This window comes from Trachypithecus francoisi, unplaced genomic scaffold (genome assembly GCF_009764315.1).
Source record: "Trachypithecus francoisi isolate TF-2019V2 unplaced genomic scaffold, Tfra_2.0 Contig00942, whole genome shotgun sequence".
NCBI lineage: Eukaryota > Metazoa > Chordata > Mammalia > Primates > Cercopithecidae > Trachypithecus > Trachypithecus francoisi.
The window spans coordinates 1-27,322 of record NW_022681013.1 but is presented as its reverse complement, the minus strand read 5'-3'; the positions used below and the strand labels follow the sequence as shown (position 1 = coordinate 27,322).

Genomic DNA, 27,322 nt, shown 5'->3' with positions numbered 1-27,322 from the left:
CTCAGCCTCATCGTCCTGAGCCTCAGAAAGCTCAGGAAAAGCACAGCACCTGATTGTCTTAATCACGAATCATCAGTTCAACCCAGGTCCTGCTGACAGGAGGAAAGGGAGATTCGACACTGAGAAGCAGATGCAGGTGCAGGTAGGGCATCTGCTCACTGCCATTAAGGCTGGTCCATCCACAGATGTGGAAGCTCCGCGCAGGACAGGAAACACAGCATGAGGCAGGCTGAATGTGACAGTCAGTGTGTACTTGTGATGCAAGCATCTCAGCCCTCCCATTAAGAATGCTGTCATTCTCACTCTGGTTTGATGGCAGCCTGAGCGGTAGGAGGGGGCCGGAGCGGTTTGATGGCCGCCTGAGGGGTAGGAGGGTCCCGGAGCGGTTTGATGGCGGTCAGAGTGTTAGGAGCGGGGCCTGAGCGGTAGGAAGGCGGCCTGAGGGGTAGGAGGGGCCCCGAGCGGTTTGTAGGCGGCCTGAGGGGTAGAAGGGGCCCGGAGCGGTTTGATGGCGGCCGGAGGGGTAGGAGGGGCCCGGAGCGGTTGGATGGCGGCCGGAGGCGTAGGAGGGGCCCGGAGCGGTTTGATGGCGGCCTGAGGGGTAGGAGCGCGGCCTGAGCTTCAGGAGGTGGTCCAGAGCGGTAGGAGGGCGACCAGAGCCATAGTGAGGGCCGGAGCAGTAGGAGGGTGGCTGGCAGCGGGAACTGCTGTTGATCGGCTAGAGGTTTAAGAGAAGTTGGGGACCGTGCCCGATGCTGATGGCTGAAGCCTTGGCCACCGCGGCTCACTCGCCTGGCTGCGGTTGGTGGTGGCGACAGAGACAGCAGCAGCCCTGTTAGAGTGGTAGGAAGGTGGCAGGGTAGGTGCGCTGTTTGCAGCTGCACTGTCCGCTTGCGGGGTGATGGGGGAGCAGGTTTGGTGTGCTTTTGGGGCTGCACTGCCTGCTGTGGGGGGCTGGTGGGTGGCGCTATCAGGCGTTGCATTGCTGGCAGTGGGGCAGGTTGGCTATGCTCTCAGGGTCTACACTAAGGTGGGGGGGGTTGGAGGCAGGTTGTGTCCACTGCCAGCGGCTCGGGGCGTGGGTTAGGGACATTATTAGCTGCTGCAGTGGCTGATGCAGGGGGCGGGTTGGGTGAGCTATCCTGGGCTACAATGCCAGCAACCATGCCGACTGGCAGGCAGTTGGGGGTGCTTTAGGGGAACTGTCAAATAGCTGCACTGCCTCTGGGGGAAAGGGGAAAGTGGGGTAAGGGGTTGGTTGCGTGCACTAACCCGGGTGTTGACTGCCTGCGACGGGAGCAGGTTGAGGCGCTATTTGGGACTGTGTTGCTTGTGGTCCAGGCACGGGGCGGGTTTGGTGGGGTGCTGTTTGGTGCTGCAACACCGGTGGCGGTGATGGGTTGTGGACACTATCAAGTGTTACACTGCCGGGTGCAGAGGAGTGGTTTGGGGGCGCTATCAGGGTTACACTGGCTGCAGCAGTCTCTGGGTGTGTTGTGGGCACAATCTGGGGGCTACGCTTGTCGGGCGGGGCAGGTTAGGGGTACTATCGGGGGGCTGCTCTGCTGCTGCCAGCCGCGGGTTGTGGAGGTGGCCACGACAGTGGTGGCCTCTGAGGAAGGGCCCCGGCCCTTCTTCTCTTCCTGGACTCAAGGCTCTAGAGGGTGAACTCCTCCTGCTCGTGTTGGAGCGCGGAGGGCGCGCAGAGTTTTCGCGGCAATCCCCTGAGCATCGCAGGGCCCCCGCACACACCGTGGTTCCCCGGCCCTTGCCCTCTTGCTCCATGTTGTGCCTGGGAGCCCCAGGCATGGAGTAGTGGGCATCACGGGGTCTCAGGGGCCTGTGGGTGGAGGAGTCAGGAATGGGAACTGGTACTTGGGTGGGGAGGACTGGCTGGGTCTGAGTTTCTGCTATTCTTGCTCCCCAAGGAGCTTGGAGCACTGTGGTGTCTCCAGTCCCCACCCCAGGTCAGGCGGCCAGCTTGGTCCAGGAGGAGAGGCTGGACTTTGGAGGGTGGGTGTGAGTGCCTTCGCTGAAACTGGCCCCTGCCACCCAGTGGCCAGCATGACAACGTGAGGCTCTGACACTGCCACTTTCTGCATCCTGTCATAGGTTTTTCTGGCTTTGCCGGCCCAGCTGCTCCAAGCCAGGCTGGTGGAGGAGTCTCCTGTGGTGAGCTGGAGGTTGGAGCCTGAAGATGGCACAGCTCTGCAATTCATCTGTGGTTGTGGCGGTGATGGTGATGGAGACTGCAGCTCAACAGGAGCAGTAGGAGGATACCCATGGAGGCCAGATGGTAGGAACCTTGGAGGGTGGGCAGGTGCATAGAGGGTGACAGCAGAGCTGATTCCGTTGGCATCGAGGCGCTAATGGTGGCAACAGCAGCAAGTCTAGGGGCCAGGAAGGGGGAGTAGGAGAACTTTGGGGCCCAGCCTGGCCTGGGGTGGGTAAGAAGCTGCCGGTTCTGTACCGCAGGCCTCAGTGACAGTGGTGGAGGTGCAGCCAGGGCAAGGAGGAGTCCTCTCCCTTCTCCTGCGGTCTGTGGAGGGTGCCCTCCTGCTAGTGTCTGAGCCAGGTGTGAGTGCCAGCATTGTCTCATTCTTAACAGAATTGAGGGGGCGACTATTTGTGTATCTTTTTGTTTTTTGTTGTGATAACCCTTGAGGGACAAAAGGCTGCTTTGGCTGGTTTCAGTGTGGTGGGATCCCCATGTCAGACAAAGGGTGCTTTCCTGGCAAGGTGTGTGTTGGAGGGAGTTTACCAAGGGGAAGAAAGGGAACCTCCCAGGCAGGTGGCTGCTGTGGCAGATTCCCTGCCTCTGGGCACCCTTTGGGTCACCTGGTTTTCCCTGTGGAAGAGGCGAGGCTTAGACCGGTATCACCTGTATGGTCAAAGAGGCATGGTGACTGGGCCAGTTGATTTGACCTTGCTGCTGCTTCAGCCCACCTGCCCATGGTGTCACCTTGGAAAAGTGGAACCTCAGGCCACAGGGGCAGAGGCTTCTCTGGCAGGCTGATTGCTGTAGTGGATTCTGTTCTGCCTGCTGCTCAGGAGGGCTTCTATGGCCAGGAACTGATGCTGGGACTCTCCTGTTGGTGTCCTGCTGCCTCTGTGTTGTCTCGGGGTTCTCACATGCTTGGAGAAGCTCACGGTACAGTCAGTGCACTCACACACAACTGAATGTGAGCAACACCAGGCTTACGAGACAGCAAAGACAACAACAAAGCTGGGCCCAGCGGCCATCACCTAAAGAACTCTTCCCTCGTTACATTGGAGCAGGTGATTTCTCTGGGACCAGGAACCACAGAACCCTGAGGGACACACAGCTGCTGGCCAGGGATTCAAGGCCTGGAGTGAAAATGTTACATTTCCCTCCCAGTGCTCATGTCTGCTATAAACTAGTTTAGTTCTGCAATGAACAACTAGATTTCTAACTGATATTAACAAACTTTTTTTTTTTTTTTAAAGACAGGGTCTGGCTCTGTCACCAGGTTGGAGTGCAGTCATGGCTTACTGCAGCCCCAACCTCCCGGGCTCGAGCAATACTCTTGCCTCAGCCTCCCAACTAGCTGGGACTACAGACAGATGCCACCATGCCCAGCTAATTAAAAAAGTTTTGGCCGGGCGCGGTGGCTCAAGCCTGTAATCCCAGCACTTTGGGAGGCCGAGACGGGCGGATCACGAGGTCAGGAGATCGAGACCATCCTGGCTAGCATGGTGAAACCCCGTCTCTACTAAAAATACAAAAACTAGCCGGGCGAGGTGGCGGGCGCCTGTAGTCCCAGCTACTTGGAGGCTGAGGCAGGAGAATGGCGTAAAACCGGGAGGTGGAGCTTGCAGTGAGCTGAGATCGGCCACTGCACTCCAGTCCGGGCGACAAAGCGAGACTCCGCCTCAAAAAAAAAAAAAAAAAAAAAAAAAAGTTTTATTTGTAGGGATGAGGTCTCACTATGTTGCCCAGGCTGGTCCTAAACTCCTGGGATCAAGCATCCTCCTGCCTTGGTCTTCAAACTGCTGAGATCTCAGGCGGTAGCCACTGCATCAGGCCATTGACACTTACATATGTAAAATACATCCAGAATATAAACCACTACAAAACAAAAATACTCCATCTTGATGTAACTTACTGTACTATGGATTTGTTTTAAAAATGAGGTAAAAGTCATGAAGAAAATGAAAGCACAAAAGAAATCTATCAAAATTATAAAAACTCAAAACTGGCCGGGCGCGGTGGCTCAAGCCTGTAATCCCAGCACTTTGGGAGGCCGAGACGGGCGGATCACGAGGTCAGGAGATCGAGACCATCCTGGCTAGCATGGTGAAACCCCGTCTCTACTAAAAATACAAAAACTAGCCGGGCGAGGTGGCGGGCGCCTGTAGTCCCAGCTACTTGGGAGGCTGAGGCAGGAGAATGGCGTAAACCCGGGAGGTGGAGCTTGCAGTGAGCTGAGATCCGGCCACTGCACTCCAGTCCGGGCGACAAAGCGAGACTCCGCCTCAAAAAAAAAAAAAAAAAAAAAAGTTTTATTTGTAGGGATGAGGTCTCACTATGTTGCCCAGGCTGGTCCTAAACTCCTGGGATCAAGCAATCCTCCTGCCTTGGTCTTCAAACTGCTGAGATCGCAGGCGGTAGCCACTGCATCAGGCCACTGACACTTATATATGTAAAATACATCCAGAATATAAACCACTACAAAACAAAAATACTCCATCTTGATGTAACTTACTGTACTATGGATTTGTTTTAAAAATGAGGTAAAAGTCATGAAGAAAATGAAAGCACAAAAGAAATCTATCAAAATTATAAAAACTCAAAACTGGCCGGGCGCGGTGGCTCAAGCCTGTAATCCCAGCACTTTGGGAGGCCGAGACGGGCGGATCACAAGGTCAGGAGATCGAGACCATCCTGGCTAACATGGTGAAACCCCGTCTCTACTAAAAAAAAAAATACAAAAAACTAGCCGGGCGAGGTGGCGGGCGCCTGTAGTCCCAGCTACTCGGGAGGCTGAGGCAGGAGAATGGCGTGAACCCGGGAGGCGGAGCTTGCAGTGAGCTGAGATCCGGCCACTGCACTCCAGCCCGGGCACAGAGCGAGACTCCGCCTCAAAAAAAAAAAAAAAAAAAAAAAAAAAAAAAAAACTCAAAACTGAGTGAACAAAACTTCAGAAAGAGTGAAAACAATCGGAATATAACTCCAGGAAAAAATGTAAAATAGAAACAACAAAAGAACAATTTGTGCCCTCTAAAAAATAGAGGTTAAAGTCAGAATTTTTTTTTTTTTTCCTCTCCAGCCTGGAGTGCAGTGGCATGATCTCGGCTCACTGCAACCTCTGCCTCCCAGGTTCAAGCGATTCTCCTGCCTCAGCCTCTCGAGTAGCTGATATTACACGCGCCCACCAGCATGTCCAGCTAATTTTTGTGTTTTTAGTAGAGACGGGGTTTCACCTTGGCCACGCTGGCCTCGAACTCCTGACCCCAGGTGATCCACCCGCCTCGGCCTCCCAAAGTGCTGGGATTACAGGCATGAGCCACCATGCCCAGCCAGGAAAATATTTAAAAACAAATTAAGCAAAGATTATAAAAGTTTTTGGAGTAGCACAGTTCCCAAAACAATCACGATCCACATCAGGTCTGGGCCAGGTTGACATCTCCACATCAGGGCCCTTCCTGGTGTTCGCAGAATCTGCAACACAGACAGAGGTGCCAGGGTCACTGTTGGGGGGGGGGCACAGAGGCGGAGGGAGGAGGGGCTCCCTGGGGTCGTGCAGGTCTCAGAGCTCCTCGGGCCCTGGAAGGTGACCTTGGGCCCCTGAGCTCCCCACAGTCAGGTCTACTCAGATGCCAAGGCACTGAGGCCTGTGTGCTGCTCTCTGCTGAGGGGTTATGTGTCCACAGAGAGTGTCTGTAAGTGTCATGGAGGAAGAACTGAACCTGGGCACTCACACGGGCACCTTCAGGGGGCTGGTTCCCCGGAGAGTAAAACAGACACAGAGAAACGGGAATTTTGAGGATTCCAGGATCAACAGGCAGAGCCCTGGGCCCTAAGGGGAGCAGGAGGTCTCATGACACAGGGTGGGGGTGGTGACCCTGCCTTGCCACCCAGATCCTCTGTGCCATCCAGACAGAAGAGCTGCACATTGAATATGCACAGCTGCCTGGAGCACGTCATTGTTATTGCCTAGTAAGACCTGGTCTTTCTAACATCCCCACCAGACCTGTCTTTGTATTGTAATTTTTAAAATTACGCTTTGGTAAAACAAATTTCTCACTTTAGTATATTCTATAATAATAGGGTTACAGAAGACATACATTTGAAAGAGTGAAAAACAGTGTATAGATACACACAAACACACGTTTATATGTGTACCTGATTTCAAGATTGGAAAACAGATTTAAAAAACAGAGGCTACCTGAATCATGCCCTCAACCCCTCCCAAGTAAGCATGGCCCTGAAATGTCTTCAGGGGTTTGTTTTGTTGGCATTTGGCACAGATACAGAACCACTGACACCCAAGCCAGTGCTCTCTACATACAGAAGCCTCCAACCTCATCTTGAAAAATGGGGCCATGAGGTCACCCCAGGTCCCCAGGCCCCCACAGAGGCTGAAGAACCCCTGGGACTGGGCACATTTCAGTGCTTCTTGGATCCTGCCGTGTCCCCTGCTTGATGCCAGGACCTACTGAGTGCCTGCTGGCCTCAATACTGGGCCGGGTGGGCTGCTTGCTCGTGTGACAAGGAGCCTGGGGGTACCTCCATCCTTCTCACACCTTTCCCAGGAGGCCTGAACTGGGGGCGATTCATGGTCAACCCTAGTGTCTCCTCAGGATGAACTAGTGATGCTCCCAGTTGGCCTCAAGGGGCTGGGGTGGGGCAGAGCTGGGTCCCCTCAAATGAGATGCTGGTGAGCTGAAGGGTCACTGCAGACAAGTAACAGTTCACAGCCCATGGAATCCTGCACACGATGGCCTGACCAGCACCTCAGTGTCTCCCTCACTAAGCAGCCTGTGGAGGGCTCAGGCCAGCAGGCTCAGGGACTGCTATGGAGTGGGTGTCTGTTTCCTGGAGGATGTTCTCAGGGCATCCTTCACTTACCTTCAGAGGTCTCTAAAATCTATTAAAAATGTCCCAACGGTTCAGGACATTCCACCAGGTATTCTTCCTGGGCTTCCTGGTTTTCTTCGTGGTTTTCCTGATGGGACAACAAGAAAGTGAGCGTAGCCATAAAGAACACGGGCACGTGTCTGCTTCCCTCATCATTCTGCCCGCCGCACACTCACACTTCCTCTTCCACTTTTGTCTTTTCTGTGGCTTCTTCTGCAGGTGCAGAGGAGGGACTTGCTGACATCTGTGAGAAGGAGAACAGTTGTGTATGTCCAGGGACGCCAGTGCAGGAAAAGTCCTATCTGGGCAGGGGGTGCCCAGAGCAGACCCAGATGTCACTGGGAGTCCCTCCGGCACGGTAGGGTCCAGCTCATCTGACACCAGCCTAGCCCCTCCCTGGACCCTGAAGGGTTGTTCAGCAAGATTCAAAGCTGCAGCCTGGGGGCCAGTAAACAGGGCAATGCCAAGGCAGCGGGCAGGAGGGCTGGGGTGGGGTTTTATCCACACTGAAGACCCGAGGACCTCAACTGTGGGATGAGACCAGGTGCTTCAGAACAATCACAAGAGAGGAAAAGAGGAAAAGGACCAGAGCTAAGAAAGGAGCTCAGGAGTCAGAAAGAGGATAAAAGAGAGAGAGCATATAAGAGGAGATCAGTTACCTGCTGGTGGCTGCCTGTAATGGTGGAATCTCCCAGTTCTGGGAAGCAAGCATCAGTGTCCGGAGGAGCAGCGGTGATGAGGCGGCCATAAGAAGGAAAGGGGAGAGTTAGAGTCGAGAGAACCCCTCAGACTCCGCTGTGGAGCCAACCCCAGAGCTTCTGACCTGCCCGTTTCTGGAGCCTTCTCCACAGCCCATATCATTTCCTCTGTGCTATGAGGGAGGGACCTCTGGCTTCCCGCACACTTTCCCAGCCCTCACATTCCATAACTGAGCCCAGGCAGGGGAAGCCGTGTCATTCTGTTCCTCCAAGAGGCGGCCGCCCTCTTCACAATGTTGTGCATGACGTGGAATTTCTCCCTCCTCCTCCTGTAGGGCCTACTTCTCTTCCCTCATGAATCCCATTTCCTTCCTCCTTGTGGGCCTCTACCTGTCCTACTGTTCTCCAATAGAAGAACATCAGAAAGAAGGCCACGGCTGCACTGCCAGCCTCCAATCAACACACGGATCGCACCCTGGGTCAGCAGCACCTGCCCAGGCCTGGGTTGTGTTGGGGGCTGTGGGAGCTGATGATGAATGACATCACAGATACAGTGACTGTTCTATGCCTGGAATGACCCTAGAGACTTGGAAAATATTCAGTCCTCAAAAGAATCCCACCAGCTTCTGAATATTTGGAAACAATGGAACACAATTCAAGATAAAGCCTCTTGTCCCAGTTGCTTTAATCTGCAGGTGAGGCCAGCAGTTGTCAGCACAGAAATGAGGGGGACCTCCCGGGGTTTGCCTGAGCTGTGGGAAGACTAGGAGGGTGGGTACCTGGCAGGCCTGACACACAGAACAAGCTGGGCCTGACTGGAGTGTGGGGAGCAGGACGAGGCTGTTGGGCCAGAGAGGAGGGTGTCACAAGACAAGTGACCCAAGAGGCTCCGTCTGGGCCCAGTGGATGCCAGGGACCAGGCTACAGGGAGGGCGAGAGCCACTGCCTACAGCAACACAGCAGCCCCTCCACACATATCCCCGAGGATTCCTGCCAGCCACAGAGGGCCTTGAGCCACAGCTGGATTCGGGCCTCTCCAATGAAAGCCAATTTAGGTTTCATTCAAAGCCGAAGGATTTGGGATTGGGTGGGATTGGGTGAGGAGTGGAGGCCAAAAATGTGCTCAGTCATGTGTTCCGCCCTCAGGACTCCAGGACGCCGGGGCACACGCAGAAATCCCAGAGGAAGGACTCCCTGTGTCATCCAACCCAGGGAGCGCCCTTAGAGCAGGAGCAGACGGTGAGGACAGGACAGGAAGGTGCCGTTGCAGGTCCCGAGAGTGTAGAGAAAGAGGGTGGGCTCCTTTCAGCTCCTGGCACATGTATGAAGGACTTTGTCTTCAGGATCACGTAGCATCTGTGAGGGGCTGTGTCCCACCCCACACTCAACATTACACCTGCATACTCATCCTGTCATCTCTATTCACAACAAAACGCTGCCCCATCAAACCCAGGGCTCTGGTGCTTGCTGTGGCAAAGGCAGGAATGATCTGGTCTTTACAAAATGTAATCTTTAAACACCAGAGCAAGAAATGATGGTGACAAACACAACTCGCACAAAGCGCATGAGGACAAAACTATTACGACTTTCTCATTAAGATACATAAACCAAATCACACTTCTACACCTATTTCCTTTTATATTTGGTGACTTCATAGATCCCATCCCAGGCTCCAAAACAAGTGTCACCCAATCCCCAAGAACCCTCCTCGCTGGTCAACCCTGGAGTGTTGGTCCCTGCCTGACCAGTCTATTTCCTCCTGGATGGATCCAGAGGTGGTGCCCATGAGCCCAAGCACAGAGACACAAACATCAGCACTACCGCTCAATCCACGGTGACCTCCCTGGGCTCTGTGAACTCAGGGGCTGTTAGGAAGGCCCTGGTCACAGTTTTGAGCCTTCAGGTGAGAGAGAGAACCCGAACAATCCCTTTCAACTGTTCACCGACACTGGCTCAGAGCATCTCTTACCTCCAATCTGAGAACCCGAGATTCCAGCCTTGATGCACATGCACTGAGGCAGGTGAGCGCAGTGAACAGAATCTGGGCCAGACACACAGCAGCTCCTTCCCAGGTGATTCAGGGAGAATGAAGACGCTCTCTTAAGAGCAGACACGTGGCAACTGGGAACTTACAGTATGGCTCTTGTGAGGAGGTTATGAATTTTTCATTTATTTAAACATGAATGGGCACATATGCCACGGAGGACCACACTGGAATGCACAGGTCTAAACCCAAAGGTGAGGGAGATGTGACTCTCCCCCCTGCTGATTCCTGGCAGAGTGGTTTGCTCCGATCTGATCATTCATGGACGGGTACTTCAGGGACACAGGAACAAGCTCCAGGTCCCCTGTGATGTGCAGGGATGCCACAAGAATAAAAACGCCTGGTCCAGCAAAGGAGGACTTGTAAACAGAAAGCGAGCATCTTCTGCAGCAGAAAAGCTGAACCAAGGCAGCCAGAGTAGAGATGAGGGGAAACTTCGGTGACTTCAGGAGCACCCCTGTTCTCCTGTGACCTTGGATCAGAACCCACTCAGGTTTCTAGATTACCATGAGAAACAATAGATTGAAGAAGATGAGCAGGAAGCCTTTTGACACTGGCGCTGGATCTCAGCAAAGGGGTTAGAAGCACTGGAACATTACTGGGGCCCAAGATGGGCTGGCCAGGGCTGCGCTCTGGGATGAGAAGGAACGAGGAGGACATAGTCCTTGCCCTCCCAGTGACAAGCCACCACCAGGATTCCTCCACACATAAGTAAAACAAAACAGAGTTTGAGACTAATAATTCCAAGACTATCTCAGAGAAACAGGCGAAGTGATGTCTCAAGGGTCACACGGGAAAGCTGCAAGGACCACCTGGACTCTGCTCCCTTTGCTGAGCTCACCTTGCACTGAAGCAGGGTCGCTTCTCACCTTCCCTGCAACTAGTGTGGAGCAGCCACCCTGCCTGAAAGCTGACACTCCCTTCAGTCACACAGGATTCCGGCCAAATCACACTTGGCTAACAGCAACCACACGAGGACCAGCGGTCAGGCCACGCCCAGAAGCAGGTGAAAAGTAAGAAATTGATCTCTGTCGCAGCCAGAGAGACCAGGCCTGGGAACTACTGTGTATCTGGCCTGACCCTGACATCCATCCCTGACGATCATGTCCTCTCTGGGCCACAGTGGCTATTTCGGGAACTCAGTCCTGTTCTCTGCCTCTCATTAATTTCTGGTGGTGCCACTGCCATCCACATACAGGAAATAGAAAAGACAAGAAACAACAAAGTAGCTTCTCTCTTCAGGCTCTCAGGAAGATGGGCAGACAGTGCTAACGCCAGCTATGAAGTCGGAGCTCGACCCGTTCTCCCTCAGCTGGAATATGAACATCCCGGCCACGCCCAGGTGATGATGAAGAACTGCCTTCCTGATGTTGCACCTCCGCTGCCCCCGTGGCTCTGCTGCCCTCATGCCTTCCTTCTGCTCCTCCAAATCATGTTCCTTTTCAGGTCCAGGCCAAGGCTGTACCTGCTCTCTCAAAGAGCCCACTGGGCAGCTGTCTGGGAATTCTTAGAGCCTCAGTGTTGGTAACGCTGATTTGTGCCTTTGATCACACACAGCAGAAGGCCCTGAATACCACACACACAAAAAACTGTATTCTAAAGATTAGAGATGACCAGGAGAATTGGGTTATGAGGAGATAATTTCTGAGGTTAGTGAGGGACATTTTAAAATCACAACAGCCTCATTGTTTTAAAATGTGGGTTAACTATGGACACCTACAGAGCAATCAAATTCGCCTCACATACAACATATTTCCACTAGACGCAAGCTCCCAAAAGAAACTCAGTCCAGAACTGGGCTAATTTTATCTTCATATGACCTTAAGCCAACCACCTTGACTTGTTTTCTGCAAAGGCCTTCAGAAGCAAACAAAAATCTTTGTCCACAGTGGGTTCAATGGGGACACCCTGGAGCCTCTGCTGTACCACAGTCACATTTGTCTTTCCCCACCTCGTAATGCATGAGTCACCCTCCACCCGCCTGGGAAGGCAAGTGCTCGCCCTGCCACTCACACCCTAGGGCAAGCCCTTTGGTTACCTTTTCATGTTGCTGTGTTTCCTAAGCACAGAACACGGAACCCAGGAGTAGGCTCCATGATAGAGGCTGAGCCTCTACATGACCTTGACATTACGTATTTTGGACACTCACCACGTGAATTCAAAAAGACACGCAGCAAAATCAATGGGCACAACCTCACCCCATCCTCAGAGAATGCAGTTGCTCCCAGGGACTGCAGAATGTGACCAGCACGCTCTATCTGCAACAACCATCCCTCCCATCACAGCCTAGGTCCTCATCCATGAGAGGAAGCTCCACTCAGGCTGCCCGTCCACAGGCAGGCCAGCGAGACCGTGGCACATTCCTCATCATCTGGGTGACTCATCAGTATGGGAGGGCTTCCGCAACACGTACCCTTTTGTGGAACTCCTGAGGATTTCTGTAATGACAGAAAATAAATTGCTATGAGCATCAGACCCTGCTGCGTCCTGTGTGCACAGGACGTTTCTTCACTCAGTGACATTAGAAAACGAGATGGAAACCAGTGTTCAAAGGACTCAAAAGAAGAACGGAGAAAATCGACTCACGCTAAAGACACATTTTTCTCAGAGGATGTTTCCTCTCAAGTCCATGTTGGTTGGCCAGTAAGTGATTTTGTTCGAAAGAGAACAAAGTTGGTAAAGGCACAAGCTCACTGCCCCACAATGTGTGGTGGATGCTGTCACTTTCTCCCTCTGTATTAAGTCAACCCTCAGTGGGGAGCAGACTCTTACTTAAAGCTCCTCCCAAGGACATTGTGTAACAAATCTAAGATACATATTGTCACATTCTCATATCTTAATTTTATCCAAATCAAATAAAATTCAGAAAGCAGAAGTTTTTCTTAGACAAATCCAGGTGGTTTTATCTCCACAACTTCTGGATCCTCCTCGTCATCGCTGTCACTGGACGGGTTCTGCAGACGCTCCGGCACAACTAGGAGGATACAGAGTGACCGTCAGCACCTTGGTGGTGTTGCTCACCAACAATTCAGTAACATTGCTTGAGGTGGGTGGGGGAGTAGGACAGCAGAACAGGGGAGAGCAGGGAAGAAAGGAAATCAGGGCCTTTGGCTTTCTAGCTCCAGGCCACCTTGTAAACGTGAAATAGCCAGTCTCAAACAGGGCACACCACATAGTGCAGGCTGTGTGTCCCTGGCAGCCTCTTAGGGCTCCTCCTTCCTAATCTAACCTGAGCTAAAGTGCCCTCTTATTGATCCCTGCCAAAGTCATTTCCTCCTCAGAATGCACATGTGCTGCTGCTCTGTATATCATCCCTTCTAGAAGGTTTTGTACAGAATAAGAAGCAACCTTTCTTGAAAGAGATTTAATTCTAGCCAAAAGATTTCATTAACTTTTTGTGATGAGGCAATTAAACCAAGATTTGAAAAAAACCAATTATTTCACCATTTAAAGATGACCCCTACCTAGCCTGTGAGATTTCTCCTTCCACTCTTCCTTTTCAGCGCAGTGTGTGCGCCGTGGGGTTCACTGCTGCTCGTGCTCACACTGACTCCAGCACCGGCACAGCCTGTCATGGGAGCAGCGAGGGGGCCGGGGGGCGGGCACTGACCCTCTCCAGCCCAGCTATGCAGGACATTCCAGCAGGGAAAATGGGTCCCAGGCTAATACCCAGGTTGATCCTTGAGATTTTATGGGATGCCGTGTCTTGGGATTGGGTTCCACTGAATTTCTAAGACGTGCAGTGATTATCTCATTAAATACGATAGAATATGCCACTCATCCTTGTCTGCTTTTGAACAGGAGCTGAGGAATGACCTCACCGCTGCAGACCAAAAGCCTGTGGACTCTGCGTGTTTTACGTTAATGATCACACTGAAGCCCACTGTACAATGTACCTGCTCAAACCAGCCCCGGGTGAGCTGAGCACTGACACCATCAAGTCATGATAAGTGTGTGGGATCTGAATAGGTTTTCATTCTCCCACACGCACACACAAGTGCTGGAACAACCTGGCCTAGCAAGAAATTATACCAGGGCTTTGTGACAAATTCCGGGTAGTAGCCCATGGCATTAACCTTCCACTCATTCCCGAGGTCACATGTGCCTCTTCCATTTAAAAGACCAAGAGCTTGGAAATTCGTCTCTGCACCATGTCCATCTGAGGACTGGGGATGGTCAATTTATCTTCAGGTACAGCTGTGGTGGAGGATGAATGGGTTGATTTATGCAAACTATGCAGTGGTGATGGAATTTTCCTTGAACACTGATGCTTGTGTTGTGCTGTGAACATGGGAGTATGTTTTCTGGGGAAATGAACACACACTCCCAGATACCCACAATCATTCCATATAGACTCGCTCCTCTGTCCCTCCAAATCCTGATGTAGCACCTCACGCTACATGACACTGCTGCTTCCCGGGATGACAGTACCATGGTTAGAGTCCTTTACTGGACTCTGAGTTTCTGCTCCTTTTTTTTTTTTTTTTTGAGATAGAGTTTCACTCTTGTTCCCTAGGCTAGAGCGCAATGTCACAATCTTGGTTCATTGTAACCTCCACCTCTTGGGCTCCACTGATTCTCCTGCCTCAGACTCCTGAGTAACTGGGATTACAGGCATTGCACCACCAAGCCCGGCTAATTTTGCATTTTTAGGAGAGACAGGGTTTCTCAATGTTAGTCAGTCTGGTCTCAAACTCCTGACCTCAGGTGATCCACCCGTCTCGGCCTCTCAAAGTGCTGGGATTACAGGCATAAGCCACTGCGCCCGGCCTGACTCTTCCTATTTTTTAAACCAAACTTCCCAAATTTCATTTCTGGCAGGAAGCTCAAACAAGACAGGCCCTTCAGCAAATGCAGGTGAAACAGAGCCACCTTCGCAACACTGAGATTTCAAACCTCAACAAAGAGATGACCCCAGAATACGTACATTTCACCAGTGTGGCTGGGTCCACGCGCATCTAGAGAAAAAGAAAACACTGTGAGGGTCAGACCATGCTGTCTCCTGTGTGCACAGGTCTTCACTTGTTGACGTTAAAAAGACACACGGTAAACAGTGGTTGGGAAAATGGCCCCGATATCTAGAAGACATTTGTGGAAAGGCACAAGATTTTTCTACAAGATTTTCCGTTGTTTTAGACAACTCCCAATACTTCTCAAGAAGGAGGCATTTCTCTTGAGAAAAATGCCTGCTGACATACAGTGTGTAAATGCGGATGCCATCTGAAACCATGTTTTAGTTGATAATGAACTCTGACACTGGCCACCAAGATATTCCTTAAGTCACCTATAGTGTACATGGTAAGATGTATACATCCTAGTTCCATTAAAACAGAGAGAAATCGAGAGAAATCATATTTTCCATTTCAGAGGAGAAAAGAAGACTTTACCATGTGAACCCCTGTGGCTTCCTCCGAGGATGTCTGTCCTGGCACCTCCTCCTCCAGAAGTTCCTTATCACCTGGGAAACAGAGTCACTATAAGCACATGAGCTCCACTGACTGAATCCCTCAGGTGGTCTTGGAGCTGTGGACCTGGGGCTGGCGTGTATGGAAAGGTGTGTTCACAGCACAGACTCAGCCTCTGCCGGTCCATCCTCCGTGGTGGTGAGGGAAGGCAAATGGTGAAGGAAGGCATCAGGAAGGCCACAGAAGACAGACTGTTGGTCCTCTAGCTAAGGCAACCTCTTGCACATGAAATAACCCATCTCAAACAGGGCCCACCACACAGTGTTTCCCTGCAGCATCCAGGGCTCCTCCTTCCTAATCTGACCTGAGCTAACGTGTCCTGCCTTCTCGATCCCCTCGAGGTCATTTCCTCCCCAGGATCCACATGTCCTGCTGTGTGTTTTTTGTCCCTCCTAGAACTTTTTCCTTTTTTTGAGATGGAGTTTTGCTCTTATTGAGCAGGCTGAAGTACAATGGCACGATCTCAACTCACCACAACGTCCGCCTCCCAGGTTCAAGCGATTCTCCAGCCTCAGCCTCCTGAGTCGCTGGGATTACAGTCATGCATCACCACACCTCGCTAACTTTGTGTTTTTAGTAGAGACGGGTTTTCTCCATGTGGGTCACTCTGGTTTCAAACTCCCGACCTCAGGTGACCCACCGTCTCGGCCTCCCAACATGCAAGGGTTACAGGTGTCAGACACCGTGGCCGGACAGAACATTTTGTACTAGATAAAAAGCAACCTTTCTTCAAAGAGGAGACTTAATTCTAGCTCAACTATTCTCTATATTCACTAACCTTTTGTTTTAAAGAGGACCAACCCAAGATTTGAAAATACTCAATTATCCTACCATTTACAGACGACCCCTACTTGGCATGTGATGTTTGTCCTTCGGCCCTGCCTTTTAACACAGTGTGTGTGTGCCGTGGGGCCTGCGGCTGCTCATGCTCACACTGGCTCCAGCCCTAGGACAGCCCACCCGGGGGGCAGCAGGTGGGGGCGGTGACCCTCTCTAACCCAGCTGTGTAGAAGATTCCAGCCAGAAGATGAGTACCAGAAAACACCCAAGTTGTTCCTTCCGTTCTTATTTGGTGCTGTGTCTTGTGTGTGAGTGCTGAACTGCAGCACATGTAAGGATTGTGGAGATCATCTTATTAAATGCAATATAACATGTCTGATCATTTTCTGCTTTTGACTAGCAGATGAGAAAATTAACACAGCACTGCAGCCAAAAGCCTGACCTCACAATGTCTGTTTCCCATTTGTGACCACACCAAAGTCCACTGTAAAATGTACTTATCCCTACACTGAGTTATGTGACCACTGAGACAATCCTACGTGAGAGCCAGCGTTTGAGATTTCTGAAGGCTATCGGATTTCATCTGCCACCTAGGTGCTCAAGCTCTCTGCCATAATGACAAATTATACCAGAACCACGTGATTACTGCCTAGTAGTAGCCCATGGCATCACCTTCCACCCACTCCTGAGTTCACCTCTGCCTCCTCCACTGAGGAGATAAGAGCTTGGCAAATTCATCTCTGCACTATCTCCACCTGAGTACTGGGGAGATCCAACTGCCCTTCAGCTACAGCCGTGGTGGAGGACCAATGGGCTGATTGACGCAAGGTGTGCAGTGGTAATGGGATGTTTACTTACAACACTCATCTTTGTGTTGAGCTGTGCACATGGAAACATGCTTTCTGGAGAAACGTACACATCCTCCCAACGACATTCATCATCACTCTACACAGACTCTCCCCTTATACCCCCCACCCTGATGCACCTCATTCGATGTCATAAAAATGACACTGCAGCTAACAGGCACTACGTAGGATGATCACCCCTCTTCAGTACACTCAGTAATTTCTGCCCTAACCTCATTTCCAATAGAAAGTTCCAACGAGAATGGTTCTCCCGATAAACCAGGCAAGAATGTGTCACCTTTCTTAACACTAAGAATTTTCCTTACCAAATAGGTGATCCCAGAATACGTACCATCTGCCTCTGTGAAAGTCTCCTCCTGAGTTTAGAGAAAGGAAAACACTGTGAGGGTAAGATCGTGCTGTCCTTGTACACAGGTCTTTTCTTAACTTAGTGCTATTAGAAAGCCCGATGGGAAATTCTGGTGGAGGCAACGGTCACAAAAATAAAGCCCAGAAAACACTTGTACAAAGTCACCAGGTTTTTGTGCAAGGTTTTAAAGTTACTTTTGGTGGTAAACTCAGTATTTTGAAGAAGGTTTTTCTCCTGATGAAAGTGCTTGCTGACATAGTTTGTAACTAAAGCTGTATCATCCAAGAATGCCATCTTGAATTAGTTCTTAGTTGGTAAAGAATTCTCATTTTACAATTCACACCAAGAAATTCTCTAGTCATCTATAATGTACATGGTAGTAAGGTTTTCCTATCTTTATTCAACTGAAATTGAAAGAAACCTAGGAAAATGAAATTCCCTTTTCAGACAAAGAAAGAACTCACGTTGATAACAGAGAGGACCCTCTCAACGGGTGTCTTATGTGGATATACCACTGCGAGGTCCTCTTGAGGATCTAGGAGACATAGGGTAAGTGTCACCACACGGATTCTGCTGAGAAAATCCCTCGGGTTGTACTGGGTGGTGTGGACCTGAGGCTGGCATGTGTGAAGAAGGTGGGTTACCACAGATGGAGCTGTAGGCCTACCCTCCTTGGTGGTGAAGGCAGGCAAATGAGACCGTGAGGAAAGCCATGGCAAACAGCCTTGGTCCTCTAGCTAAGGCAAGTTCAGCAATGAGACACAGCTGATCTCAAAGAGGGCACAGGACATGAGGCAGGTGACCCTCCCTACAGCGTATCAGGTTCCTCCTTCCTAATCTGACCCAGGCTAACTTGCCCTCCCTTCGTGATCCCTTCTGAGGTCATTTCCCCCCAGGATCCACAGGTGATGCTGTTCATCATCCCCTACCCCGAAACATTTTGTGCTGCATAAAAAGCCACCTTTCTTCAAAATAAATTTAAAATTCTAGTCAAAAGAGTTATGACTTCTCTGAACCTTTGATTCAAAGAGAATTAAACCAATATTTTAAAATGCTCAACTATCCTACTATTGAAAGATGACACGCACTTAGCAGATTTGCCCTTCGACTCTTCCTTTTCAACACAATGTATGTGTCTGCGGAATCAGTTGCTGCTCATGCTCACGCTGGCTCCAACACCGGGACAGCCCATCATGGGGGGCAGGAGGTGGGGACGCTAACACTCTCCAAACTAGCTACGCAGGGAATTCCACCGGGGAGATGGACGTCAGAATAACACCCTAGTTCTTCCTTGAGTTCCTATTCTGCACTGAGTCTTGGTTGTGTGGGTGGAAGTAGGGCATATGTGACACTTGTGGCAATCGTGTTATTAAATAATAGAATATGCCCATGATTGTCCTCCGGTTTTGTTTTCTTTTCTTTTCTTTTTTTTTTTTTGAGATAAAATCTCACTCTATTACCCAGGGTAGAGTGCAGTGGCATGATCAGGGCTCACTGCAACCTCCGTCTCCCAGGTTCAAATGATTCTCCTGCCTCAGCCTCCTGGGTAGCTGGGATTACGGGCACCTGCCACCACACTCAGTTAATTTTTCTGTTTTTAGTAGGGACATTGTTAGCCAGGCTGCTCTGTAACTCCTGACTGCAAGTGATTCACCCGCCTCGGCCTCCCAAAGTGCTGGGATTACGGGCGTGAGCCACCACACCCAGCCTGTTCTCTGCTTTTAAACAGGACCTCAGGAATAACACGACCACTGAACCAAAAGCCTGTGACCTCGCCATGTGTGTTTCACATTTCTGACCACACCAAACTCCACTGTAAAACATCCCAACTCTAATTCTGGGTTATGCAACCATTGAGACCATCCTATGATGACAGACAGTGCTTAGAATGTCTATACACTATCAAACTTCAACATGCACACCTAGGTGCTCAAAGTCTGCCAGACTGATAGAGTTATACCAGGGCTGTGAGATCAATACAGGACAGTAGCCCATACAATCAACCTTCCACCCACTTCTGATTTCCCATTTCCCTCCTCTACTGAGAAAGCCAGACGTTGAGAAATTCATCCCTACCCAACCAGTATCTGATGACTGGGGATATTAAACTTAACTTCAGACAACTGTGGTGGAGAATGAATGGGCTGATTCATGTAAAGTGTGCAGGGTGATGGAATAGTTTTTAAAAAAAAAAAATTAAAAAAAATTAATCCTTGTGTTGTGCTTTGATCATGCACAAAAACTCCCAAAGACACAATCACCTCCCACAGACTCTCTCCTCCACACCTCCCAAACCTGATGCACACCACCCTCCTTCATGTACGGGACACCACTTCCTGCACAGACTACAAAAAGATGGTCACGATTCCTCCACCTATGAGTAGGAGACAACAGACTTTTAGACTGATGATTGCAAGGCTGTCACAGAGAAACAGAGAAACTGATGCCTTATGGGTCACATGGGAATGTAGAAAGGACAACCTAACTCCAGGGTAGCCCCTCTCCCTTTGCTCAGCTCAGCCTGCCTTAGAGCAGGGTCTCCTCCTCAACTCCTCTGACACCAGCACTGCGCACCTGCTCAGCCTGGGAGCTGAGGCTCTTGACCAATAATAGCTACACAAGGACCAGCTGTCCAGAGACTCCCAGAAGCTGTTCTTTGTGCCAGCCACAGGGAGATCAAGCGTGGAAACTACTCTGTGTCTGGCCTGACCCTCAATCCGTCCCTGCTGATCATGTTCTCTCTGGGCTAAGTTGAACATTACAGGAACTCACTCATTCCCGAGTTCATCTATGCCATTTCCATTTAGGAGACCAAATGCCTGAAAATTTATCTCTACATCATCTCCATGTGATGACTGGGGATATTAAATTTAACCTTCCACTACAGCTGTGGTGATTTTTCGAAAGTGCAGTGGTGATGAAAGTTCGGTTTCAGAGTATCAATCTTTGTGTTGTGCTTTGCACACGGGAACATATTTTGGGGAAAAGCACACAAACTCGCAGAGATATTCACAATCACTCCACATTGACTCATTCCTCCATACTTACCAACCTGATGCCCAGCAACTCTTCTCTCCAAATGACACTGTGCCTTCCAGGCACTAGAGTCAATGGTCACATTTCTTGACCAGGTTCTTCACTTTTTAAGACAAAAGTGCTTGAACCACATTTCTGGCAGGAAGTTCAAACCAGAGTGGTTCTCCAGAAAAATGAGGCAACAAAGTGTCACCTGTGTCAACACTAGAATTTTTCCTCAGCACAGGGGTGATCCCAGAATACGTACTGTTCATCTGTCTGGCTTTGTCCACCTGCATTTAGAGAAAAATAAAACACTGTAAGGGTCAGACCATGCCGTGTCCTGTGTGCACAGGTTTTTCTTTTCTTTCCTTTTTTTTTTTTTTTTTTTTTTGCTGAATCTTACTGTCACAAAGGCTGGAGTGCAGTGTCATGATCTCAGCTTACTGCAACCTCCGTCTCCTGGGCTCAACTGTTCCTGCTCCCTCAGCCTCCCCAGTAGCTGAGATTACAGTTGCCGGTCACCATGCCTGGCTATTTTTGTATTTTTAGTAGAGATGGGGTTTCACCATACAGGTCTTTTCTTTACTGGTGATATTAGAAAAGCAGATAGGAGACAGTGGTTGAGGCAATGCCCAAAATAAAGCCTAGAAGACACTTCTGGAAAGGCACAAGATTTTTATGCAACGTTAAGATTGTTTTGGTTGTATAGTCACAATGTTATAAGAAGAAAGCTTTTTCCCTAAAAAAAATTATTTCTACCATATAGTTTGTAACTGAAGGTGTCATCTAAGAATGCTATCTTGAGATCATTTTCTTTTTTTTTTTTTTTTTGAGACAGAGTCTCACTCTTGCCACCCATGCTGGAGTGCAGTGGTGCAATTCCCGCTCACTGCAAGCTCCACCTCCTGGGTCACACCATTCTCCTGCCTCAGCCTCCCAAGTAGCTGGGACTACAGGTGCCCACCACCACGCCGGCTAATTTTTTGTATTTTTAGTAGAGACGGGGTTTCACCATGTTAGCCAGGATGGTCTCGATCTCCTGACCTCGTGATCTGCCCGCCTCAGCTTCCCAAAGTGCTGGGATTACAGGCGTGAGCCACTGCACCCAACCGAGATCATTTCTTACCTGGCAATGAACGCTCACATTTTCCCACCAAAAATTCTGTAAGTCATCTATGATGTACACGGCAAGATTTTCATATCTCATTTCAAATAAAATCAAAAGAACCAAGAGCAACAAAATTTCCATCTTAGAAACATAAAGAAGAACTTACCATGTGAACGCCTGGGACATCCACAGATGAAGGCTCCCGCGCCAGGTCCTCATCATCTAGAAAACACAGAGTAACTGTCAGCATGTTGGTTCCACAGAAGGAATCCCTTATGCAGCGTTGGGTGCTGGGGACAGGGGGCTGGTGTGTGTAAGGAGATGAGTTAAGGGGAGAAACTTGGCTACCACTGGGATACCCTCCTTGGTGATGAGGAAAGGCAAATGAGACCATCAGGAAAGCCACAGAAGTCAGGGCCTGGTTCTCTGGCTCAGCCACCTCACCACTGTGAAAAAGGCAGTGTTCACACAGGGCGACACACAGATGCACTGATGATTCCATGACAGTGTCCCAACACACCTTGTGCGTTTTGAGGCCTGGTAAATTTCCTTTTGTTGTTCAAATGTATAATGTCATTTATCTTTCCTGGATATACACATGCTCCTCCTGCACTTATCATTCATTTTAGTGGCTTTAAAATCAATATGTGGCCAAAATACATCATATTTATTATTTTAATAATCAAGTGCACACTTTAGGGTTATCAGTGCCATTCACAATTCTGTGCAGTAAATTATACATAATCCAAATCCAGATGTCTTATTTTCCACCTTCAGAAACTAGAGAAAAAGTGTAGTGTCATGTAAACCAGACAACCCCCAAATATAATAATTTGCAGAAACCAATGTAATAGAAATAACAAAATAAACAAAGAAACTCAACAAAACCAAAAGCTGCTTCTTAGAAAAGATCAATAGAATTGGTAAACCTCCAACCAGGCTAATCACAAAGAAAATATATATTAACACTGTTTGATGAAACCAATGGGCTATTGTTCACTGATAAGAATTATTAAGCTGTTAAGCTTCAAAAAGATACAAAAGATCTTACATGTATATTGCTAAATAAAATAAGTTAGTCATAAGCAGCTACATATGACATGATTCCAACTCTATGAAATTCTGGAAAAGGAGACCTATAGAGACAGTAAAATCATCCATGGTTGGCAGGAGGAATTCTTAGAAACGGAGAGAGGAATTAGTAGGTGCAGCTCAGGTCATGTTTAGGATGTGAAATTATTCTGTCAAGGCGACAAAGGACATTGTGAGTTTGTCAGAACTCATAGACTGGACGACACGGAGTGAACCTTGATGCTAACCCCGGACTTCTGTTCATAAGAATGTGTCACTATTGCCTCAGCCATTGTTACAAGCGTTATCACACTCACGTAAGACGGGATCACAAAACTGAGGAAGGTGGGTATATGGAAATTTCGGTACCACTTCCTCCATTTTTAGGTTACTTCCCAACAGTTGAAGTTATGTCCATCACTTTACAAACCTGGCAACACTGTCTCAGAAAAAGATCCTTGTTAGTTAATGTTAACAATCAGCAAAATGTCTACAATTTGCACTGAGATGTTCTTTACTATTAAAAGGAAACCCAAACTGGGAATGGAAATACACCTTTACTGCTATAGTTGCAGCACTAGTGACTGACTGAATACATTTAAACACGTACACGTGAAACAAAGAATACAGTGTAGCAATTTTACAATTGTCTGAAATATGACACTGAAGAATCTAGAAATCCTATTGTGAATGAACTGAACCACTGAGTTTCCACGGTACCTTCCACTGCTATGGCACTAGCGCGTGCACAGCTGGGACACCAGCGACAGAACTTTCGCTTCTTACACCTGCAGCAGCAGACGGAGGACTCCCTGAGCACCCCAGGACCCGCTCTTGGATCTTCAACAGAGCATCCTGGGAAGTGAATTAAAATAAAGACAGCTGTTGATATCTTGCTGCAGAGACCAGAGAAATGAGTCATTATTTATTCACAGCTAAATGTTTGATCCCATTGTTCGTCATCTGCAGAGCAAAGTCCCCTGAATCTGAGTTTGGCTTCAGAAAGGACTTGCACTGGGTTGCACTTACAACGGGGCAGGCAAATGCCTGTACTGAGATGAGAGGTTACAGAAAGGCAGATTGGACTGACCCAGAGCGTAGGGTCTGGTGCATAGGATCTGAGCTCGAGGACTTTGGAGAAGCTGCCAGAACCTGAGGGAGTTCTATAGACCCCTCTGTGCCTCCAATCCTTAGTCTGAATGTTGAAATGTTGATAACAGCCCATGTTATGTTAAAAGGGTAAAAACAGCTAAACGGACCAAAAGCCTTAAGACGGGTGCTTCCTAAGTGCCATAAAGTGTTGAATTCAATTATTTCATGTCTGGAAGAACAAGTCAGGCCCTTGGTAGTGGTTAACAGAGAAGGCACTTGAGGGACTCCAGGGCAGTGGAGGGTAAAATTCTTTTCATTCTTGACATGTGTCTCATGTTAGAACTCGTGAAAAGTTCTGTTCGAATTTCCTATGGGGCCCCCATCAGCCCAGAGAGATGGGCAGAGCAGGGGCTGCCACTCAGAGTTGACAGTTCAGGGAAATGAAATGAAGAGATTTGAAGCGACCTGCCCAGAGTCCCAACACTGACCCATGATAGATCTGAGACAGGAATTTGGTTGATTTTCCAGGGACAGAGATCCCTGAACACCTGAGGCCTCTAAATCATGGCCCGGACCCTAAACCTGGAGCTCTTTCCACTCCCTTTCTCAATCCTCCTGCACCAACGGCTTTTCAGGAAGGTCGAGGTATGGAAGAGGTGCTGAGTCCAGAAAAAGCTCAAATCATTAAACAAAACATAACTCCTGTCTCTAGGTTTTTAACTCCTGGGCTAAAATATGGCACTTTCCTGCAAATGAAGCCTCTCTGAGGAACAAATGCAAACGTCTGGTCATCCTACCCAGCGCCCGTATTGTCAGCTGTCTGGCAGTGAGCACCCCTCCACGACCAACTGACCACACCAAGGGACCAAGTTCTGCTTGGCCCCCAAGCTGGTTCGGAACACAGGACATTCCAAACTAACTACCCTTGATGGCTGTGCCAAGAATGAACTTCCCTTCGACTGAACCACCCTCAACAAGCAGTTAATGGGAACGAACTGAAAATGTGGCACCCCAGTTGGGTTTTCAGTGGTTTCTTCTGTATCTAGTCAATGGGAGAGTGTGTTACAAAACAACAAAACAAAACAAAACAAAAAGGCCGGGTGCAGTGGCTCATGCCTGCAATCCCAGCACTCTGGAGGCCAAGGAGGGCAGATCACAAGGTCGGGAGTTCAAGACCAGCCTGGCCAATATTGTGAACCCCGTCCCTCCTAAAAATACAAAAATTAGCCGGGTGCGGTGGTGGATGCCTGTAATTCCAGTTACTCAGGAGGCTGAGGCAGGAGAATCGCTTAAACCCAGGAGGGCGGAGGTTGCTGTGAGCCGCGATCATGCCGCTGCACTCCAGCCTGGGCAACAGAGCAAGACTCTCAAAAAACAAAAAAAAAAATTGGCATGGGAAACAGAAATTTTTTAGAGAAAAATATTTGAGGCAAAAACCTTGATGATAGAAGAATAAAAAAATACAAATTGAGTAATAAAACTCTAAAACATATTTATAAACATGTGGACAAATAGGAGTTGGGGAAATTTTTTTAAAATCAGAATGACATTTAACATATAGGAAAACTGGCCCATCTGAAGAAACTGCAGTCAGAGATAGAAATGAACATACATACCTCTGAGGCAGCCACTGGAACTATCCCCATCGTGAGGCCTGAGACAACTAAGCTGCTTTAACTGCCCACGTTCAGCTGTGAGAATCTCAGCGGAATGAAAAGGCAAGACCTACATCTCAGGTCACCTTAGCGACAGGTCACAGTAGAATTTTTGCAAGCATACATGTCACAATATGGGGCCCCACTGCTGTGACCTAGACCAGTCCATGGTCACTTTGACAAGGGGTCACTTAGACTCCATGTTTCGTTTCAAAACCTGAATCCGCCTCTCCAATATATTTGATAGTGAACATTTCAGGGTGAAGATAAGAAAAGCTAATACATTGAGAATAAAGGCAGATTCCAGGCTAGATGTGAAATACCTTCCTCACCCATTTCTACTATTCCTGAGTCACCAGAGAGTCCTAGCTTCAACAATTCTAAACTAGTTCCAATTCAACTTAAAATGCATTCGTGTAAGTTCAATTTTAAAGCCAATCTCTAAGAATTCATAGTAATAAAAAAAGATATGAAATGATTCAGTACAAATTTCCATCACTGTTGATTCATCACAAGTTTTAAGAACTATTAAATCAAATGGGTCATTGATAAGGAATAAAAACTGCATTAATATAGATGTTGCAATTTTTTCAGGGATTATCTAATTGACAGAGTGGTTAGCAGGATTTGGGAAGGAACACATATTACCTGTGTAAATGGAGAATTTTAATTCTCAACAACTGAATACAAAATGTATAGGTGTGCACATTAAAGATACACATACATATGAGAGAGAGAGAGAGAAAACTTAGTTAAAAACACTAGACCACAGATTTATATCTCTTAATGCTAACTTGGGACAGGCATTTTTAAAAACAATATATTAGGAAGAATAAAAAGGAATGAGCCTAAGGCTTCCTTCCTGGTGCCACCTAAGTGTTCACAGTAAATGAAATAAATGAGCCTTTTACCCTGGTAGCCAAAGCCCTTTAAAAAGCTTTGTTGTGGTGTCTGCTATAGGATTGTTCAATTCATAAATCTGGTAAGATGTGCAGAAACTTAACAGTTGTTATTTCCAGAGGCAAACGCTGGCAGCCGCAGAAGAGGGAAAGACAAGTCCAGATGTCAGTGTGCAGTCTTCTGTGCCTTGGAAATGTCCTACTAGCATGTTATCCCCCCAAAATTAAACCCCCAAATGCTGGTAGAAAACAAACATTTCAATTCGCTAATGCTTCACAGGGACAAGAATTCAGGCAGGACACAGAAAAGAGAGCTTACTGGTGGTTGCTGATGTCTGGGGACTGCAGAGAAGCCTTACGGAGTGGGAGTAAATTCACAGCAGGGGGTTGGAATCTTCTGGATGTGCCATCATGCACAGGTCTGCAGAGGAATTTGGCTTGGCTGGAGAACACACAGGACTTCCCTGGGCTTCCAAGCAGCAGGCAGTCTCAGGACACTCAAGAGCTTTGAATTGGTGGCCAAGGGCTTCACTGGTGAGTGTCCCGAGTGAAGCAGGCAGACGCTCATGGCGTTTCCAACATAACTGTGGAAGTTACACAACATCACTTCCACGTCATCTGCCAGTGACAAGTAAGCACTGGGGTCAAGTCTGGTTAACCAGTGAGGGTGGGCAGAGACTCCACCTCTCAAAAGGGAATAGCAAAGAAACTGCAAACGTGTTAAAAGCCACGTGCATATTCCAGCTTAAACATCTCCAGTACAAAGATACCTCTCAGATATGTGAGGAAGCGCTTGTCACTCTCTGGCACGGCCAAGGGTAAGCTAAGCGTGGGTTCATTACGCATCAGCCACTGTGAGTTGATTGACAAGTGAATACGAACATTCAGGGAAACTAACCAAAGCGCGTACAGGGTAACAGGTAAACGAAAGGAACATAGACCTGATATCTGCTCTACAAAGAAACCATTTCATCCACCCTGTTCACAAGATCTACGCATTTGAAATGGAGAGGAGACCTTTTCCTCCACTTTAGATTCAGGGGTACATGTGCAAGCTTGTACATGGGGAAACTGTGTGTTGCTGAGGCTTGGTATTGGACCTAAGAGTGTCTGCTCAGCAAAGAGACCTTATTTCTCATAAAAGGTTGCATACAGCCCACAAGTGGCCATCCCGT

At 48.8% G+C, this 27,322-nt stretch overlaps 2 protein-coding genes and 2 long non-coding RNA genes across 8 annotated transcripts; 1 reads left to right on the top strand and 3 right to left on the bottom strand.

The window, feature by feature from the left end:
* Nucleotides 1–351: 351 nt before the first annotated feature.
* LOC117090005 lies at nt 352–7,458 on the top strand. 2 transcript variants are annotated; one of them, XR_004439853.1, is made up of 3 exons: nt 352–445; nt 2,113–2,296; nt 7,322–7,458. It is a non-coding gene; the product is annotated as an uncharacterized LOC117090005 (long non-coding RNA). The 2 variants fall into 2 exon arrangements; XR_004439854.1 differs by lacking the exon at nt 352–445 and adding an exon at nt 1,929–2,013.
* On the bottom strand, nt 5,454–12,767 carry LOC117089988 (protein FAM153C-like). Of its 4 annotated transcripts, XR_004439841.1 has the most exons (6): nt 12,431–12,767; nt 12,043–12,282; nt 7,762–7,799; nt 7,279–7,346; nt 7,094–7,190; nt 5,454–5,683 (listed from the first exon to the last, which is right to left on the bottom strand). XR_004439841.1 is itself a non-coding variant. In XM_033221806.1 (5 exons), exons 1-4 carry the CDS (start codon nt 12,364–12,366, stop codon nt 7,106–7,108), a joined length of 300 nt encoding a protein of 99 aa, XP_033077697.1. In that variant the 5' UTR covers nt 12,367–12,767; the 3' UTR covers nt 5,454–5,683; nt 7,094–7,105. The 4 variants fall into 4 exon arrangements, 1 of the variants encoding a protein (XP_033077697.1); XR_004439839.1 differs by lacking the exon at nt 12,431–12,767 and having other exon boundaries at nt 12,043–12,357; XR_004439843.1 differs by lacking the exons at nt 12,043–12,282; nt 12,431–12,767 and adding an exon at nt 7,926–8,053.
* LOC117090014 lies at nt 9,571–9,852 on the bottom strand. Its single transcript, XR_004439857.1, has 2 exons — nt 9,770–9,852; nt 9,571–9,665 (listed from the first exon to the last, which is right to left on the bottom strand). It is a non-coding gene; the product is annotated as an uncharacterized LOC117090014 (long non-coding RNA).
* Nucleotides 12,768–12,866: 99 nt separating the features above from the next.
* LOC117090003 (protein FAM153B-like) lies at nt 12,867–23,238 on the bottom strand. Its single transcript, XM_033221827.1, has 6 exons — nt 23,222–23,238; nt 21,597–21,652; nt 20,588–20,612; nt 15,232–15,302; nt 14,772–14,802; nt 12,867–13,412 (listed from the first exon to the last, which is right to left on the bottom strand). Exons 2-6 carry the CDS (start codon nt 21,597–21,599, stop codon nt 13,309–13,311), a joined length of 234 nt encoding a protein of 77 aa, XP_033077718.1. The 5' UTR covers nt 21,600–21,652; nt 23,222–23,238; the 3' UTR covers nt 12,867–13,308.
* Between the last annotated feature and the right edge of the window lie 4,084 nt (nt 23,239–27,322).

Excerpts from the sequence above, each read along its gene's own strand:
- LOC117090003 (XM_033221827.1), bottom strand. Across the intron at positions 15,303-20,587 it reads CAAAGCCAGACAGATGAACA|GTGATAAGGAACTTCTGGAG; the intron begins GTACGTATTCTG and ends TCTGTTTCCCAG. Across the intron at positions 13,413-14,771 it reads CCCAGCCACACTGGTGAAAT|GCTGTGCCGGTGCTGGAGTC; the intron begins GTACGTATTCTG and ends CTCCCATGACAG.
- LOC117089988 (XM_033221806.1), bottom strand. The coding sequence starts at position 12,366 with ATGTCACTGAGTGAAGAAACGTCCTGTGCACACAGGACGCAGCAGGGT. Across the intron at positions 7,347-7,761 it reads TTACAGGCAGCCACCAGCAG|ATGTCAGCAAGTCCCTCCTC; the intron begins GTAACTGATCTC and ends TCCTTCTCACAG. Across the intron at positions 7,191-7,278 it reads ACAAAAGTGGAAGAGGAAGT|GAAAACCACGAAGAAAACCA; the intron begins GTGAGTGTGCGG and ends TTGTCCCATCAG.